Genomic DNA, 18412 nt, shown 5'->3' on the forward strand with positions numbered 1-18412 from the left:
CTTGTTAGGCAAGCACTTATTTTACTGAGCTATCTCCCCAGGTCCCATATGTGCTTATTAAGAATGCTGTTAAAGGGGGCCGGGGAGATGGCTCAGTGGAATAAGCACTTCCCTGGCAAGTGCAAGGGTCTGAGTTCAATCCCTGGTTCCGCCAAAAAAAAAAAAAAAAAAAAAAAAGAATACCGTTAAAGCCAGGTATAATGGCACATGCCTGTAATGCCAGCACTCTGGAGGCTGATGCAGGCTGGCCACAAGTTCAAGGCCAGCCCTGAACTACATAGCAAAATCCTGTCTCAAAAAAGAAATAAACAAATAAATTTTAAAAACTATTATTAGAGAAAAATAAGAATAGGAAATTAAAAGTCCTGACAAAGCTATGGAAAGTGGAACCCTTATCCATTGGCAGTCGCCTTGTAAAATGATAAGCTGCTATGGAAAAACAGTACTGATAGATTCTCCAAAAAAAACCCACTAAATAGAGAATTACCATCACATGCTCCAGCAGTTCTGCTCCTAGGTATTTGCAGGGACTCAAATAGATGTAAGGACTCAGGTTCACAGTTAACATCACTCCCAAGAGCTAAATGGTAGAAACAACCTAAACTTCCATCAGCCGATAAATGGATAAAAAAGTGCAATATCCATACATAATGACATATGATTTGACTCCAAAAAAGAATGTGGGGGGCACACACCTATAGTCCCAGCACTCAGAAGGCTGAGGCAGGAGGATCATCATGATTTTGAGGCCAGCCTGAGCTATACAGCAAGACCCTGTTTCAAAACACCAAGAAAAAGAAAAAGGAAAAGCAAGAATGAACTTTGACACAAGGTTCATTGTGAATGAACCATGAGAACAGGACACTGAGCTAAGCCAGCTTCAAAAACACAAATACTGTGTGCTCCCCGCTTACACGAGGCACTGAGAACCATCACATTCCTACAGACAGGAAGTAGAGCAGCAGCTACAGGGGCTTCAGGCAGTTCTTCTCCACTTACACTGGGTATATAGTAGAACTGTTGAGTGATAATGGTATTCTGGTAACTATTTGTTTAACATTTGAAGAAGCTGTCAGTCAATTTTCCAAAGTAGCTGTAGTATTTTATAGTCCCACCTACAATGTATGGAAAGGTTCATTTTATTTTATTTTTTGTCTTTTTGAGACAGGGTCTCACTATGTAGCTCAGGCTGGCCTTGAGCTCACTTTGTAGCTCAGGCTGGTCTCAAGCTCACAATGCTTTTCCTGCCTCAGCCTCCCAAGGGCTGGAATTACAGGTGTGCACCATCACACCTGTAATGGTTGGTTGAAATGGTTCATTTTAATCTCCATGAAATTACAATATAAATAGAACAATCCAAGAAATTCTAAGAAATTTCCTCTACTTAAGAAACGGGAGATGATTTCCTTCTGTACTACTTTCTGAATCTCTTCATTTGTTTCCCAGAGACTTCCTAGAGCTAGAGAAGATATGAATGTTATACATGTGTTCATTTGTAATCAAAATCATGATTTAAATTAAACACCAACTTGCCGAGACGTCCTTTGTCATGAAGAAACACCCCTTTCTCTTCATTCACATACATAAACCCAATTTTTACAAAGAAATTGTTAAATCTCATTGATTACCTTTCTCACCTATTTTTAATAGAACATAAGTTTATCTCTATGACTCAGTGTAGACTGCTATGAAAGTTCTCTATCTGAAGGGAGGAATAATGTTTTTTGTGTTATTTTTTCACATATGAATGTACAAAAGAGAACACAGGAACCACATTTAGTTTCTCTTGAACTGCCAATTTCATTCAACTGACAATATGAATTCTATGCACAAAATCTACTCAATATTCATCCATTTAAGATCAAGTTGAGGTTTAAAGCAGACAGCCTTCACGGGAAGCTATTGTTTACCAGTCTGCAGTAAGCTCAACCAAAAAGAAAAGTCGAAACAGACAACCTATGGAGACAAAGAATATCTACCCTGCATGGAAATAGCACTTAAAGAAAAGACATTAAGAATTTGGCAGTAGTACAAATTATGGAAGGAAACTATACACTTTAGGATAAAGAGTTACTCTGTTACATCCGAGTTAGAGTGGATTGGAAATTACATTATATTCTATCGCTTGCTTAGGTGGGAAACTTCACACAGCCACCACGTTACACTGCCAAATCAAAAAACTGTGTGTGTGGTCCACTTTTATTTATGTGCTGTTTGTCTATGAAAGGGAAAAAAATAAAATTCTGAAAAAGAAACTATCCTCAGAGAAACCCAAATGAATAATTTTTTGCCTATTCTTACATTTTCATTAACACTTAATATATGACCAGAAGAGAGACTGGATCCTGCTACCAGAGGACAGAGAAATGATGGCAAAAGCCCACTGGGGCTACTCACTAAGTCAGTGGAGAAAAAGAGACTGACAGGCCCATCCTGCAAGGTGGAGGGCGAAGAACTGCAAACGACTTCTGGGGTAGACTTCTACTTTTATTAACACTCAAGAGAGGACTGGGGCCAAGACACTCCATGATTCTTTCTGCTTGAACTCCTTGCAGAGTGAGAAGACCACAGACCAGAAACAACCATCTCCCACACACCTTGGCTTCTGGCTTTCACTCAGTAAGCTTTCTGCAAACGGTGCTTCAGGGGCATAAAGAACACAAAGAGGGAAGTGGGAAATGTGGTCCCGACGGGAAGGCAGTGAGCACTGATGTTTCACCAAGCCAGCTACAACAGGGGGCAGCTTGCATGGAATTCTACTGGCAAAAGCCTAAGAGCTAGTGGAAACCTCGGACCTCAGAGCCTTTGCAAGTGAGGGATGACAGAACAGGGCGATTTATGTAGCACCCCAGCCACCATGGGTAGGTTGCTCTTAGTGACATGCATTCTGGAACCAAAGAGAGGCAAAACAAAGTCCTTAAGCAAAGAACTGCAATGCTGACAACTGGAGTGTCACCTAAAGTGCACAGCACTTCCTGGATCCATCATGAATAGGAAATCTCTTTCCTAGAGTACAGAACAAACCTCAGTTTAAAATAATGAGAGACCCTAACATAATACCTGCCTCCTGCACAGATGGAGTAAATGTAAATAATGTCATTATGTATTTATGTCTAACATGAAGTCCTCATTTCTTTATTTTGCCTTCTCTGTGAAAGAAGCAAGTTAGTTGTAGCACTTTATAGTGCCTGAATTCAGAAATTTGCTCAGTGGAAGGAGTCTATACCAACTATTCTTTAAGGTCAAATTCATTGCCTTATGTACGTAGGGGAAACTATGATGGCAATTCTTTCAAAAGAGTGTCAACAACTTACTGAACTGTACACTTCGAGCCAAGAACACCACTATGCAAAGTATGAATGCAGTCCTGAAGAACAGGACCAATTCCTTGAACCTTCCTCCTGCTGTCTCATACTTAGGTCAATGGTGCCTTGTTTTTGACTTGCTGCTTATTAGCAAACACCCAAAAGTAAAAATCAGAAAAACAAACAAGAAGAAAGTGCCAGCTATTTTCTGCTTTCTCATCCAGCCAAATTTACTTATTCCTTTCCATTATTTATCTGAAACCCTATCTGAAATGTGTATTTCTTGAATGCAGCCATATGCTGAGTCTGAATTCCAGTAGCTTATTTCTCAGTTTCCATGAGAGAAGTCCTAAAAAAAGCAAATTTCTCTGAGCGCACACACACACACACACACACACACACACATACTCACACACACACACAGATGAAAACTTAAATTATACCTGTACAACTTTCATTATGAAAATTTTCAACTTTTCAAAGGAAAAGAGAAGAACAATTAGTTCTACAAATCCAATCCATTTTTCTGTCTTCTAGTAAATATGTGGCTCAGGGCATAATTTAATAACCACAGTACTAAGTACTTAGTCCAATTAACAAGAAAGGTTGGTTTCTATGGAGAGCCCTTCCTGGTCCTCATCTAAGTACAAGGTTTGTATCTGTAATCCCACGGAAAAGTTATTGGAATTTTAATGAGTCAATTCCAGTCTACCAAACCCAGTGCAGCTCATGGTGTAAGTAAGGACACAATAACCCAGATTTTATTCATTTGTAAAGAAGGGAGTTACTTAAGGATGAGTGTGAGAGTGGCGGGAAGTATGTGACAGCCATGAGTTGTGTTAGGAAAGAGACCTGCATTCACCTCTATATATGCAGAGAAGGATATGCAGAAAGAGTAATCTAGCATTACACAATTGAGACAGTATCTAATGTTTTGGGATTGGTGCTTCAACTCTGATGCATAATCTTTCAAGGGCAGACCAAATAGCTCAGCAGATTAAAGCACTTGCAAGCAGGCACAGGGGCCAGGGGTTCTATCCCCGGGCCTGTCCTGCTGGCCCCACCCCTGGGGTGCACTGAGATGGCAATTGAGACTGGGTGTGATGACAGCAATTGAGACTGGGTGTGGTGGTATGGGCCTGTAATCTCAGCTCTTGGGAGACTGTAAACAGGAGAATCACTATGAGTCTTATCTAGTAGTGAGACCCTGAACACCCTGTAAACCCTTCCCTAAAATACAGAAAAAAAAAATCTTTCAAGCCCCAGGAAGTCAGAGCCTTTATCTTGAGGCTTGATTCCAGATGATCCCAGCTGATAGCATGGAGCTTTGGTTCTTCATCCTGTCTTGAGCAGGTTCACAATAGGGAGCAGCATGTGGGGGTTTCTGGGGAACACCCCCCACAGCCTTCAAAGACTACCACCAGCACCTTGGCTAGACCAATATGCACAGTTTAAAGCCAACTGAACTGATAAGGAAAAGTTCTAGCTTGTTCTGTACATATCAATATATGGAAATAGGGTCAGGCTCAGCCAAAATGGAGACAATTGCTCTTCATTCAAGGAGAGTTGCCCAGGTGGCACAGGTTTCCACTTAAATTGTCTGTGTTTTGTTCCAAAGTCATGTCATAGTTATTTTTAAATATTGAGTTTTTTGTTAATGCTACAATCTTTCTGAACCAGGATTCCAGAAACCAAGAACAGGCAAGGAATGAGCCAGTTGAGCTCAGACCATGGCAAGCAGCAACAGATTTGAGGATGACAGTTGTATGTGGCATTTCTTGGGCTATACAGAGTGCTATAAGGAATGCACAAAAGTTCATGGAAATGGAATCTGGAGTCAACTAAGTAGTAGCACAAGCTAGAAGAAGAGAGCAGATATACTACACTTTGAACTGAGCAACAGCTAGAAAGTGATAGGACAATGAGACAAGGTTTGGTACAGTAGACATCCTGCATGTGTTGTGGTACCTGTTTCATAACTGTGCTTCTCACCAAGTTGGGTAGCATAATCTTGAGGAGTTCCAGTAGTTTGCAGCTCAAATTTGTTTCCCTATGTTAGCCAGAGTTCACCTGTGTCAGTTTTATACTGTCTAATGTTCATTTAGTATTTCTCTTTGGGTTCCAGGCCTGATTTGGGATTGAGGTTTTTATCATAGCCTACCCACGGGATGGACCTGTTCAACCTGAATAATAGGAGTAGTGAACTGACAGCAAGAATAGGACCTGACTGGAGAGATAGGTACAGGAAGCAGGGTTTGGGAAGATGTGGAGAGTTACACTTGATTTCTGGGTCAAACCACACACCCCCTCCCTTAACGATCTCACCAAACTTCCCCTTTCACATGGGCCACTCTCCCATTTCTCCCACCAGTTTACTAGGCTATGGGATTACACAGATAGAAGGGTTATTTGGAACTACAAAATGACTTTGCAGTTTTTACTTTGAAATGAGTTTTTTAGGTTCAATGTGTAAAAGTTTGTAGATCTGATACCACCTAGTTTCATGATATTCAGCAACTTTCTAGTTTCTTCATCTCCAAAGCGGAAGTAATAGTGGACTCTCAGTGTTGTGAAGCTCCTGTGAGCTGGGACATTTGACACAGAGCAGGACTGCGGTGGAGCTGGGCACACGTTTCTAATACGTGTCTTTTAAGGGCCTCTGCCTGATGTAGACGTAGAAAGTGCCTAAGAAGAAATGTATCTGAGGAGAGAAGGTGGCTTTAGGAGCCACCAAAAAGCTTCAGAACATGCAGTTGGTCTACCATCACAAGAAGGGGAAGACTCACAGTGTGATGTCCCCTCACACCCTTCATAATTCAATCCCCATATGGGCCACCAAAAAAGTTAAAATTAAAACCATATCCAGACCAAGGTGTTTTCCACCACCTACAATGCTCTGTGCAATCTAGACTCTATCTAGCTTTCCATCGATCTCTGAAGTCACTTCCTCCCTTGTTTACCATGTTCCAATAATACTGACTTTCTTTTTGTTTCTGGAACATTACAAGACTTTCTTGCTGCAGTTCAACTTACAAACTTCTTTGCTTGTCTGACTGTAACTATCAAGTAGAAAGTCAAACATCTGAAAACTAGTCTCTAATCACCCTATTTAATGTAAAACCTGCATTCCATGCCTCTAACTCCAGAGACACCACCTTTCTGAAACTTTTCATGTTGGTTTGTTTTTGTTTTCTGTTTTACTACACCTTGAAATTAGCCTGTGCATACATACTTGTTGCCAGTCTTTCTACTTCACATAAAGCTCAATAGAGGTAGGGAATTTGTTTAGTGAGGTAGCAACTGTGGCCACAATACAGAAAATTGACCAAATCTTGTCTTTGTTATGAGTTGCCTACTTTGACTGGATTCCTACTATCCTGACATACTATATATTTGAGTCCATATTATCATAGCTTACTAACATCTGGATCATGTTTTGTCAAAGTATTGTATAGTTTAATTCATTAGATAGATACTTAGAACAACTCTTAGCCATGGTCCCAGACATGGTAGAAATGAAACTTCTTTATTTAATCTCAAGCCTTCTACTGTTAAAATATGTACTTTCTTAGGCTGGACACCCTTGCCCCAAATGAAAAAATAAAATAAAAGGAATTACAAACATCAAAGAGCACTTAAAATTAATGACTTAGATAAAATCTCCACAAAAAAATGCAGCTGAAATGAAACAGGACATAACAAGTAACTGCAAAGGAATTAACAAATATAATTGACATAAGCACAAATTCTGTTTGTCTGCCAATTTAGGAATGCCTTGTGGAAAGGGAAGAAAGAACTATCACTTCCATTCTGAGATCAGACACACCAACGGTATCTCAAGGTAGTTTTTGTAGGAATGTTACTAGAAAAGACGGGCCAGCCTTTGGGTTGGTGGCAAATCATTGCCTTGCTTTGTTTCATGGAGAAGCACCCAGGAGGTCAAGGTGGGAGAGGCAGATCCCAGAGGCTCCTGGGATGGACAGAGTGGGAGAGCAGCGACTGTGGGTGAGATGCTCACTGTTTGGAACCACATCAAAGGCTGAGATGTGGGAGAATCTGTGTACGGCTTAGTTCAAATCCAAAGTGTCCTTTGAGGTTTTGCTTTTGTAAGATTGATGGAAAGTTCTCATTATGTGTTTCCAATCACTGTGGGCTCACGAAATTAGATGAATATGTTTTCAATTAAATTGTGTCCTCTGCATAGGAGGCAAAGCCTTGGGAATGCACTGGCTTTGAAATAAGGCAGAATCCCTAGAGATGTGAAGATCCGTCTGGCACATCAGTATGCTACTTGAATAGAATTTATTCCTAACAACATTGAAAGGCTTACCCAGTTTAGTTTGTCTCAGAACATGTTAAAACTTTAAACAAAGCCTTTTAAATGTTAAACATTTTGGGAGGGGAGTTCTTCCCTATCTAATGCAAGTCAACAGCTATTTACCAAACATTACATATATGTAAAACAACCTGCTTGCCTTTGTTTTTAAAAACTGACATTTTTAGCATCCAGTGTACATAATGTTCTAAACAGCTTTCTAGCACATGATTTTAAAGATCCTCTCTGTTTGCTAATGCAATTTCATTTTTATAAAATTGTTATGTATAATCAAAACATTGTGGATAACAGAAAAGGCAGAGGGGGAAAGGAAGAGCAGAAGGAAAGAGTAGAAGGGACAGAGTGGCAGAAAAAAAAAGCAAAATTGGGATTTTAAGTTCTAGAAATCTAACAGAGGAGCTAGGATGCTGCAATCAGAAGGCAATTACTCCTTCACCAGCTGGGACACACACACTGACAGGGACACATCCACTCACACAGACACATACAATTTGTTTGCTAAAACAGAAAGACACTGACAAATAAATGAACTTTTGTGGCTCAGTTTTCTGTCTGCTTAATAACAAAATTCTTTTTTTTTGGTTAACTCAGCCTGCCTTAAGGGCGGATCTGGAAAAGCACTTGGGGGTGGGGATCGAACTGCGGTCCCCTGTGCCAGACTGGGTTTGCCCTGCTGGTGCTTAAACAACTGAGCTGATCCACAAGCCCCTTAACGAAATTCAATTACATGACTGCTGAGATTCTTTATAGCCCTAAAATTCCACCAGTCACTTAACGTTAGCTGAGAATTTACTCTGTGACATGAGCCGTATTTTGCCAGGAGAGGCAGGATTGTATAGCATGAGTAAAACTGTGTGGCCTGAAAAAGACTACAGCATGTCCACAGGATGCCAAGTATAAACTCCTACCTTACTAGAAACCACTAAGAAGGAAGGTGCTAGGGAGAAAGGAGGGATCGCTGCCAGGGAGGACAGAGATGGCTGCACCAAGAGGGAAAAACAAAGTGGCTTAAGGGTACCAGAGAAAGGAGCCTCCCTGGTATGAAGGGCAAGGGTTGCTAAAGGGAGAACGAAGTTGGAAAGATAAGCACAAAACCTCAGAAAAATTGGTTATGTTAAAGTCATAATACCACGCTTCTCTAGCATGGCACTTAGGAGAGGATGAGTAAGATGACTTTGTAGTGAACTAATTTAGTCTCAGGAAGCAGCCTAAAATTCTTCTTCAATCTGAACTGAGAGACTAGGACTGAAGATCTGATACAATAAACCTTGTTTTACTGCAGTGGAAATGGGCTAGTAGCTGGGCATAGTGGTGCATACCTGTAATCCCAGCACTTAGTGGTGAGGTAAGGGGCCTGCCACAATTTGAGGCCAGCTGGAACTACATAAATTTGAGGCCTGCACGGAATACATAGAGAGACCCTCTCCAAAAAAAAAAACAAAAAAAAAAAAAAAACAAAAACAAAACAAAAAACGAAATCAAACAGAAGATCATGCCAAAGGCCACATTTGAAGAGCCTCAAAAAGTACTTCCCCAGGTGAAGATGCCAACAAAGATACAGTAGGGCAAAGAGCAGTGGGTGGCCCTCTTACTGCTTGAGGGTCTTGAATGTCTAAGAGTTGCTCAAGCAAACAACTTCTGTTTGTTAGGTCTGAGTCATGGGCCGGCCAGATAGCTCAGTGGACTAAAGTGCCTGCTTAGGCAGAGCACAGAGGCCAGGGTTCCATTCCAGGCATGCCCTACTGGCCCTGTCCCTGGGGCAAGCTGAGACAGCGACTGAGACTGGGCATGGTGGCGCACACCTGCAATCCCAGCACTTGGGAGGCTGAAAACAGGAGGACCACTACGAGTCCAATATTTGTAGTGAGACCCTGTAGACCTTGTACTAAATACAGTAAAAAAAAAAAAAAAAAAAAAAAAAAGAAAGGCTAGTGGTTAGGTCTGAGTCAGCAAACCTCCTGCCTCAGTCTCCTGAGTGTTGGGATTATAGGTGTGTACCATGCCCACCTGGCACAAGTAATTTATGAAAACTTATAGAACTAAGTATTTTTTTAAAATTTCTTTGTTCTTCTAACAGACTTGAAAAGAAAATATAAATTTCATACTACACTAGATAATAGCTCTAGTCTCCATACAGAGCCAACTGTGTGGCAGGCAACAGTGACCCAATGGCACTATGTAGTCAGTTCAGGGATTGAAGTGGGTTCAAGTGGGTTCCAGGCTTCAAGTCCCAGCCCTACCACTCACAAGGAGGGAGAGCCTCAATGAGTTAGCATCCCACTGCTGTGGGTGTCAGTGGGGGTATGCTGCAAAGTTGTGGAAATAAACCGGTCATGTCGTGTGGATCTCCTGAGATGTGGAGACACCCTAAGTGGCTGTTGATTGCTGCTATTGTTATTACTGAATTGAGCAGCCCCAGGAGCAGGTGTAGTCTCCACTGCAGGTGCAACTGCTTTTCCCAGCTACAACAGAGTGAATGGATCATAATCACAGTGTTTTGCCAACTTCCTGAACTACTGAATTGCCCAGGACTCACATACAATCACTTTTTTTTAAAGTTACCTTTTCTTTTTAAAGTTCACAGATGATAGAGGTTAGCTGACCCCACCTTTCCTTTACAAGACCATTAAATCTCAAAGAAAGCAATTACAAAATGATTTCTTTTATTGCCACCCTTTGTGGATCCTTTTCCACCATTCATTCTCCTGCCTTATTTGTACCAAAAGAAAATATTTTATGCATTATACTGTTTTGTCACCCTTGACCTCAGAGTCACAGCTGTATACACCTTTCATGTGCATGACTCAGTGTGGGCTGTCCCTTCCTTTCCCCTGAAGAGATGCTCGCCCTGCTTTGGGAGAAGAGGGGATACTTGGTTAGCAATGCATGAGCTAAAATGCACCTTTTCTATTGCGCTAATGTTCACACACTGTAAGATGGCAAAATAAGGCCCTGGTTCCCCAAAATACCCATGTTCTAATTCTTGGGACCTGCAAATATGTCTGTTATATGGTGAAAAGGAATTAAGGTTGCTAGTGGAATTAAGGTTATTAATCAGCTGATTTTAAAATAGGAAGATTATCCTGGATTATTGTGGCAGACCCACTAAAATCAGGGGGTTCTTTAAAGGTGGAAGGAGGGGCAGAGTTAGAGGTCCAAGTGATGTGAAGAAAGACAGGCCTAACCAGCTGTGGCTGGCTCTGGAGATGCAGGAAATCTATGTACCAGGGAATGTGGTCTCCAGAACTTCCAGCCTCAAGAAGCCAGAGAGGGAGAGGAAAGCCTCTCTCCAGCAGCCACCAGAAAAGGGCATAGACTGGTTGGTCCTTGGATTTTAAATCAATGAGACCTGTGTACAGCTTCTAACCAAAAGAACTGTGTGCTAGTAAACTTGTATTGCTGTAAGCCACTTAATTTGTGGCAGTTTGTTATAGCAGCAACAGGATACTAATACCCACCCACCTCAGCAGATCTGCCTGGCACCCTCCTAAAACTCTGTCTCTCAGTTTAAAAAGCCCATTGCTCTATTCCAGCTTTGCTAGTTAATTCAATAAAATTTTTATTAGTGAGCCCCTGTTGCATGAAAGGCACCATGCTAGGTCCTAGAAATACACAATGAATAAGAAAGACCCAGGCTCTTTCATTCCTCAACAAATATGCATATACTCAAACTCTGCATTAAATGTGGCAGAAATGGAAAGAAAATAGTCCTCGCTATGGTGGCTCAAAGGCTTCTGAGAAGACAGTCAACATAAATATCATGATTTGACACAGTAAGTACATGGCATAGGAATTGTTACGATTTACACTTAGATGCCTCCCAAGAACTTCATGGTTTGGACTTTTGGAGGAAGTTTGGATTATGGAACACTGGTTGACCTGCTTTTTCAGATGTGGGGTCTTGTTGGAGGAGGCTAGTCACTGCAGGTGGGTCTCAGAAGGATTTATGTCTTTCCTTGGCTCCTCCCTTCTCTCTGCTTCCTGGCTGCTGTGAAATGAGCAGCTTTCTTCCGCCATGCCTTCCTGAAATGGAGCCTATGGACTAAAGCCATAAGCCAAAATAAGACTCCCTGGCTTGAAGTTGAAGGTTTAGTTCCAGAAATGCAGAAAGTGACAATAGGAGTACAGAAGAGAACCACCAAACTCAGCAGGATGGCATCAGAGAATCTTCAGAGAGATGCAGCGGAGCTCAGATGAAGAACGGTCCCTAGGCAGATCAGATGTGGTATGCAGCTCAAGAGCTCTGGAGGTATCTGACACTGGAAAGGCAGCTGGTGCAAATGAGGATCAGAATTTTAAATGTCACTTCATTTTTATTGCCTTTAATTGAAATGGAAGTAGCCACATGTGACGGTAGGCACACATGACTGCCTCCACACTGAACAGAGCAGAACGTTATTTTGGCTCACAGTTTCAGTCCAGGATCAGCTGGCCCAGAGCAGACGCAACATGGTGGAAGATGTTGCTGTGGAGAGAAACTGCTAATGTCAGGTGGCTGGAAGTGGAGAGAGAAGGGAGGAGCCAGGGAGGGAGAAATGCCCTTCCAGCCCCAGCCTCTTCCAACCAGACACTGCGTTCTAACATCACATTTAGCATCCAATCACCATTCAAAAGCTCAAAGGGCCACCAAATAGCTCAGTAGTGGATTAAAGTGCCTGCAAGCAGATGCAGGAGCCAGGGGTTCAATCCCCAGGACTACAGTGCCAGCCCCACCTCTGGGGCATGCTGAGATAGCAATTGAGACTGAGCATGGCAGCACATGCCTGTAATCCCAGCTCTTGGGAGGCTGTAAACAGGAGACTCACTATGAGTCCTATCTAGTAGTGAGACCCTGAACACCCTTGTAGACCCTTCCCTAAAAAAAAACAATAATAATAATAATAATAATAATAATAAAGCTCCACTTGAGCTGGGGATATAGCTCAGTGGCATTAAGTGCCTGCTTAACAAGCATAAGGTCCCAAGTTTGATCCCTGGTACCAAAAAAAGTTCCACCTATGGTTTCATGGGCTTTGGTACACCATTCATACAAATCATAACAGATATATTGGACTAGGGAGACAGCTCAGTGGACTAAGCGCCTGTTTAGGCAAGTGCAAGAACCCAGGTTTGATCCTTCACTGCATGCTATGCCAGCCCTGCCCTAGATCCACCCAGTGGACCACCAAAACTGGGCATGGTGGTGCACCCCTGTAGTCCCCACACTGGGGAGCTGAAATAGGAGGACAGCTATGAGTCCAAGCTGCACAGTGAGACCTTGCATGAAATACATAAATTTAAAAATATATATAACATATATAATATGTTATTATGAAAGGTCAGACAAATGAGTGTGCATGCAGTCAGTTTTAAAATGTACAGAAGCTGAGCATGGTGGCACACATGTGCAATCCCAGCACTCTGGGAAGCTGAGACAGGAAGATGAGCAGTGTGAGTCACAGGGGCAACTTTGTGATTTAGTAAACCCTGTCTCAAAATACAAATACGAAGTGGGGTGTGTGTGCAGGCCTGTAACCCCAGCACTTGGAGGCTAAGGCAGAATGATCACTGTGAGTTCCAGGCTGTCCTGGACTAGATAGTGAATTTAAGGTCAGCCTCAACTACATAGTAAGGTCCTGTCTCAAAAAGACCAAAACTTAAATAAATAAACAAACAAACAAATAAATATAAAAAAGGATTGGAGATGTAGCTTAGTATAAAGACCCTAGATTCAATTCTTAGTACTGCAAATAAAGTAAAATTTAAAGTAAAATGCAAAGGTACACTTGCCATAGATATTCTCAGGTGTTTATCTAGCAGCCATTCCCCCTTCTTCCTATAAAATAGAATCTAAAATTGTTCAAACGGTAAGCCTAGTTTCCTGGACTTCATGAAAGATAGGCCCCTGTTGCAGAATCCACAAGAAAAATCTTAACTGGTCGAAGTTAGTCATGCCTTTTGCCAGTAATTGGACTAAGTGTAAGCATGTGGCATAATTCTGGTCAATGAGATGGAAGCAAAAGTTGAGAGAAACAAAAAACCCCAAACAAAAGGTTAAAACCTGCCTGGAATGAAGATGCAATGCTGGAACTGCAGCATCCATCATGCCCCCATGAAGACAAAGGCCTACATTATCAGAATACAGAGGAATGGGCTAAGTAGGGTCCTCGAGGAGGTCGCCGAGCTGTCGCTGTTCCTTGCCTGGTCATCCTACCTCTAGACTTCTAGCAGCATGAGAAAAATAAGACTCTATTTACTCACAGCCACTATAAATTAGGTTTTTAGTTTTTTACAGCTGAGGTCCATCCTAACTGAATGCATTCTTCTGTTTTCCTTGGGACACTTAAGGGGGAGGGAGCTACTGTGACAGGCTGCTGCAGTGAAACTCAGTTCCCAGTGGATTACCCTCAATCAGAATCTCCGGTCTCCCTCACAGCACACACTTTGTTGGCTCTAAACAGCCTCACCAGACAGCAGAGGTCGTGTGCAAATCACGCCATCCCCTTCCCACCCTCAAAGTGAAAAGAAATGCCCTGCCTCTGTGAAACATTCCCTGGGGAATGCACATGTCTGAAAGGCACTGAAGTTCTGTTGTACTAGACTGTTAATGTTCTGATATTTAAAACATAACATGCAGTGCTGATCTCTGTAGTTGAAGAAAAATGCTGACCCTATTGTGTAAGGACTCATTCCACAGCTGTAACTTACTGTGCTCACACCAAAACATAAATGAAGACAGAGCATGGTGCAGGATGACTGAGATCTAAGATGTTTACACAGAAATACTAAGGCAGTGTGTGATGCTTGTTCTTGAGTTCCTATGAAAGCCAATTTAACTCTTCCGTGCATAAAAAGTAACAAATGACATATATGCATTGAGTTAGCAGAATTATAAACAAATTTAAAACATTCTTAAAAGCTAGGTATTTCCAGTGGAAGGAGGAATGATCAGATGTTTCTCTGCTCCTTATCACACACCGTGCTGCTACCTCACCATGTTGCTGACCTTTAATCTGATTTGTAACAGAAAGGCTCTTGGGGCTACTGAGCCTGTCCTATTCCATTCACAAAAAGAGAAGATTATCCATCAAAGGAGCACATTTTTCTTGGGATTTTGATGAATAAATGAGCTAAGACATGTTTCTCTTTCAAATACCAAGCTATTCAAAATACTTCCAGATAACCAAAAAGGTACAAAACAGCAAATTAAAATTCAGGTAATCCACTAAACAAAAAAGGGGATACAGATGAATGTCCATTTTGTATCTGTATATTCAAAATGGTTAGGATAGATATATAGTTACATTCTCTTAATGAATAAAGGGATTTGTTCTAATAGTGTTTGTAAATAGGATATCATGTCTGCATCTTGTACAGCAAATAACCACTAGGAAGAGAGTATGCAATGTGTTCATTATTGAAACTGTCATACCAATTTGATTTGAAACTGTCTCATTGCTATATGTCTCTCAATAAAATTATGGAAAAAAACAGGTAATCCTTGGAAATATTTTTGCATTCGGGGCAAATATGTCAAAAGTTTAGAAAGAAAGTAGAAAGGAAGGAGGGAGGGAGGGAAGAAGGTAGGGAGGAAGGGAAGGAAGGAAGGAAGGAAGGACAGCAGGGAGGAAGGGAAGGAAGGAAGGAAGGAAGGAAGGAAGGAAGGAAGGAAGGAAGGAAGGAAGGACAGCAGGGAGGAGGGAAGGAAGGTGGAAAGAAAGAAAGCAAGCCCTCGACTTGAGCAACGATCACACTGGAAGGAGAAACCCACCTTGGAGATGATTAATGGCTCTCCGCGCTCCAGGCCACCTTTCAGAGTGAAGCCCCAGGGAGCGCCTCCCTCCAGCAAGGCCTCCAGGTACAGGTAACGGGCCCCGGGGGGCGCGCGGGGCTCTGGGCGCTCTCGAGTCCTCATCTCGCCCGGGCCATGGCGCGCGCGGGTGCAGGTGCGGGGCTTCCGCGTTTCGGTTCTAGCGCTGCTCCGGGGACCAGGCAACAGCGCGGGGACGCGGTTGCAGGCTGACTTGCAGGGTCCTTCTAGCTTCGGCCCGGGCCGCTGAAGCGGAGGGGGCTCTCGCGCGGAGGTCTCCAAGTCTGCATAGTCCCCGAGCACTCTGGGTTCCTGCGGAAGCCCCCACTGGGGTCCATTTCTCTGCTTTGTAAAACCCCTCCCACGTCACTCTGGAGATGGTTTTTATCTCACACTTAGACAAGCCAACAATTTCTCTGTGATTTTAGAGAAAATTAAGTCTGTCCCAATCTCGGAAGAAAATGGCCTAAAATGGCCCAAACTCATTTCTGATTGATGATCAATCCTTTCTCCCTCCGCCAGTAAAATTTACCATGACAATAGCCGCCGCGCTCCCCAGGGGCGCGGGGAGAAAGCGCGCTGAGCCGCCAGCACAGTGGCCGAAGTGCTCCGGACGCCCTGGGCACCCAGAGCTCTTTACTTTTCTTCGGCAATTAAGCTCTCCGCTTGCTTCTTGAAAAATAACAAGTTTTTACAAGATGTAAGAAATTGTTTTTTAAAATCCTCAGTGGAAATAACAAGAAGGGACCTGAAAACGTCTTTTCTTTGGCGATTTTAGTAGTGGTCAGCCCGGTGGAGAGGAGAGGATCAGACGAAGGGCTGAGAACCAGCTTGCCACAAAGACCTGACAATCAAAGCAGCCTCGCCCGTTGATAACTCCGTGGAGGCTGAAAATAGCCCACGGATTGGCTGATTACCTACAAAGTATTGCTGGAGGAGCCCCGCCTCACCCGACTACAGCAGAACTTCATGGAGTGAGGGAGACACAGGCTGTGGTATTTTTGCAACTGAAGGCAATCCTGCTGTGTCGCAGGCCTAAGTGATCTGGGGAAAAGTGTAAGAAAGGTCAAGGTGTGGGCGAGGGCTTCATCAGAAGAAAATGCCTCATATAATGTGTGAGCGGCGGCTCACCTTGAAATAAGACACCATGGTCACTTTTCTCCTTGCTTGGCTTAATGCAAAGGCAAGGCAGGTTTTCTTCTTTCCACTTTGTTACCTACTCCAAGATGATTTGCTACCCATTCTTTAAATGAAAGAAAACACAAAGTAATGCTTTATAAGCAGTAGGCATTCAAGGTTGAATGTTGCTCTGATTTCAAGCTAGGCATTTAATTTTACAATAATAATTATGTAATATTTAACATGACTTTATATTCAAAATTTAAATAGTCCAAGAGACTTGTAGCTTTTACCCAGAAGCTTCAGCAGTTTTGTCAGAACAAATTAGAAGTACCTGCAAGGAATATGTTTACTAAAGCTTTTTTTTTTTTTTTTATTGTTTAAAAGAATGTAGTTAGCTGCGTGTCATAGTTAGCACATGCCTATAGTCTCCACTACTCAGGAGGCAGAGTGCAGCAGGAGAGCTCAACCTGGAAAATTTAAGTGTGACCCTGTCACAAAATAAAAAGTAAGCTAGGCATGGTGAGAGGCTGCGGCACAAGAATCAGCATAAGTTCCAGGCCAGCCTGGGCTGCACAGTGAGTTCAAGGCCAGCCTGGAATACACAGTGAAAACCTGTCTTAAAACAAAAGAAATTAAACTGGCATGGTGGTACACACCTGTAATCCCACACTCAGGAGCCTGAGGCAAGAGGATCCTCGTGAGTTTGAGGCCAGCCTGGATTACATAAGCAAGTTCAAGGCCAGCCTGCACTATATAAAAACTCAAAACTAGATAAATACATACATACGTACGTACGTATGTACGAATATACATAATAGGGACTGGGGATGCAGCCTCTGCACTCTCTGGATCAATTTCCAGGACCAAAAATAAAGTGATTTTTATCTTTGAGATAAGTTAAAATCTATTGTGGAGTATTTTAACAATTTGATTTTGTTTTGTGCTTGATGGAATCTGACCACCACCGTCCTGATCAGAGGCCTCTCAGTACAGTGGCACCGACAACTCACATTCTCAGCCATGCTATGGACAGCAGCCACTACTGCTGCCCTTTCCCAAGGTTGGTCCTTGGGCAGCCAGGACCACTAAGCCCTCAGAAGCCTTGTTCTTGACTCTTGATGAGGAGCCCCAAGCCCTCTCACTGAACTGCCCCTCCCTGTAACCCCCAAAAGACCCCATCCCCTACAGAGCAGCTCTGTTCAGGTTTGTTCTGCAATAAACCTGTCCCAATGAGCTTGTGCCTGTTTCTTTTCTTTTTTCCTAACAGTGCTTGTACTTAATGAAAAGTTGATCTTAGAGAAGACTGTCCATCATGTAGCAGGTAGTATTTGATTCTTACTAATAACCTCATCTGAAGGGCACAAGGCCAGAACAAGAGTAAATTCTCATTTTTTAATGTGTTATGTTAGTGGAAAAGTAAGGTGTGCCAAATGAAAGTATGTGGTAAGCACTGATCCATTCTTTCTTTTTTTTTTTTTTTCTATTTATGTATTTGGTACAGGGTCTCACTATGCAGCTCAGACTCCTCATGATCCTCCTGTTTTCAGCCTCCCCAGTGCTGGGATTACAGGTGTGCACCACCACACTGGGACTCTGTTGCTGTCTCAGCGTACCCACGGGTGGGGCCGGCATAGCATTCAGGACTGGAGATTGAACCCTGGTCAGTCCCTGAGCTTGCCAAAGCAGGTACTTAATATGCTGAGCTATCTCACCGGCACAGCACTGATGGATTCTTAAGTGGAATTTGTATAATTTGTATTGATTTTTCTAAATTAGGGTTTCCTTTTCCAGTCTAACTTAAAGAGAATAAAAGGAGAAACATTAGCTTTTCTTTACTCCATTATAAAAAGTAATGGACAA

The 18412-nt window shown here is 42.5% G+C and overlaps 1 protein-coding gene across 2 annotated transcripts in view; it reads right to left on the minus strand.

The window, feature by feature from the left end:
• Shroom3 (shroom family member 3) overlaps positions 1-16267 on the minus strand; it is a 336567-nt gene extending 320300 nt beyond the window's left edge. Inside the window, exon 1 of one of the 2 annotated variants that reach the window (XM_023707672.1) lies at positions 15392-16267. In XM_023707672.1, coding sequence (XP_023563440.1) covers positions 15392-15535 — 144 coding nt within the window. In that variant the 5' untranslated portion in view covers positions 15536-16267. The remainder of the gene's footprint in view (positions 1-15391) is intronic. The other variant, XM_004647430.2, reaches the window with a different exon arrangement.
• Between the last annotated feature and the right edge of the window lie 2145 nt (positions 16268-18412).

Source organism: Octodon degus, unplaced genomic scaffold, assembly GCF_000260255.1.
Source record: "Octodon degus isolate 3935 unplaced genomic scaffold, OctDeg1.0 scaffold00305, whole genome shotgun sequence".
In the NCBI taxonomy this organism is placed as follows: domain Eukaryota; kingdom Metazoa; phylum Chordata; class Mammalia; order Rodentia; family Octodontidae; genus Octodon; species Octodon degus.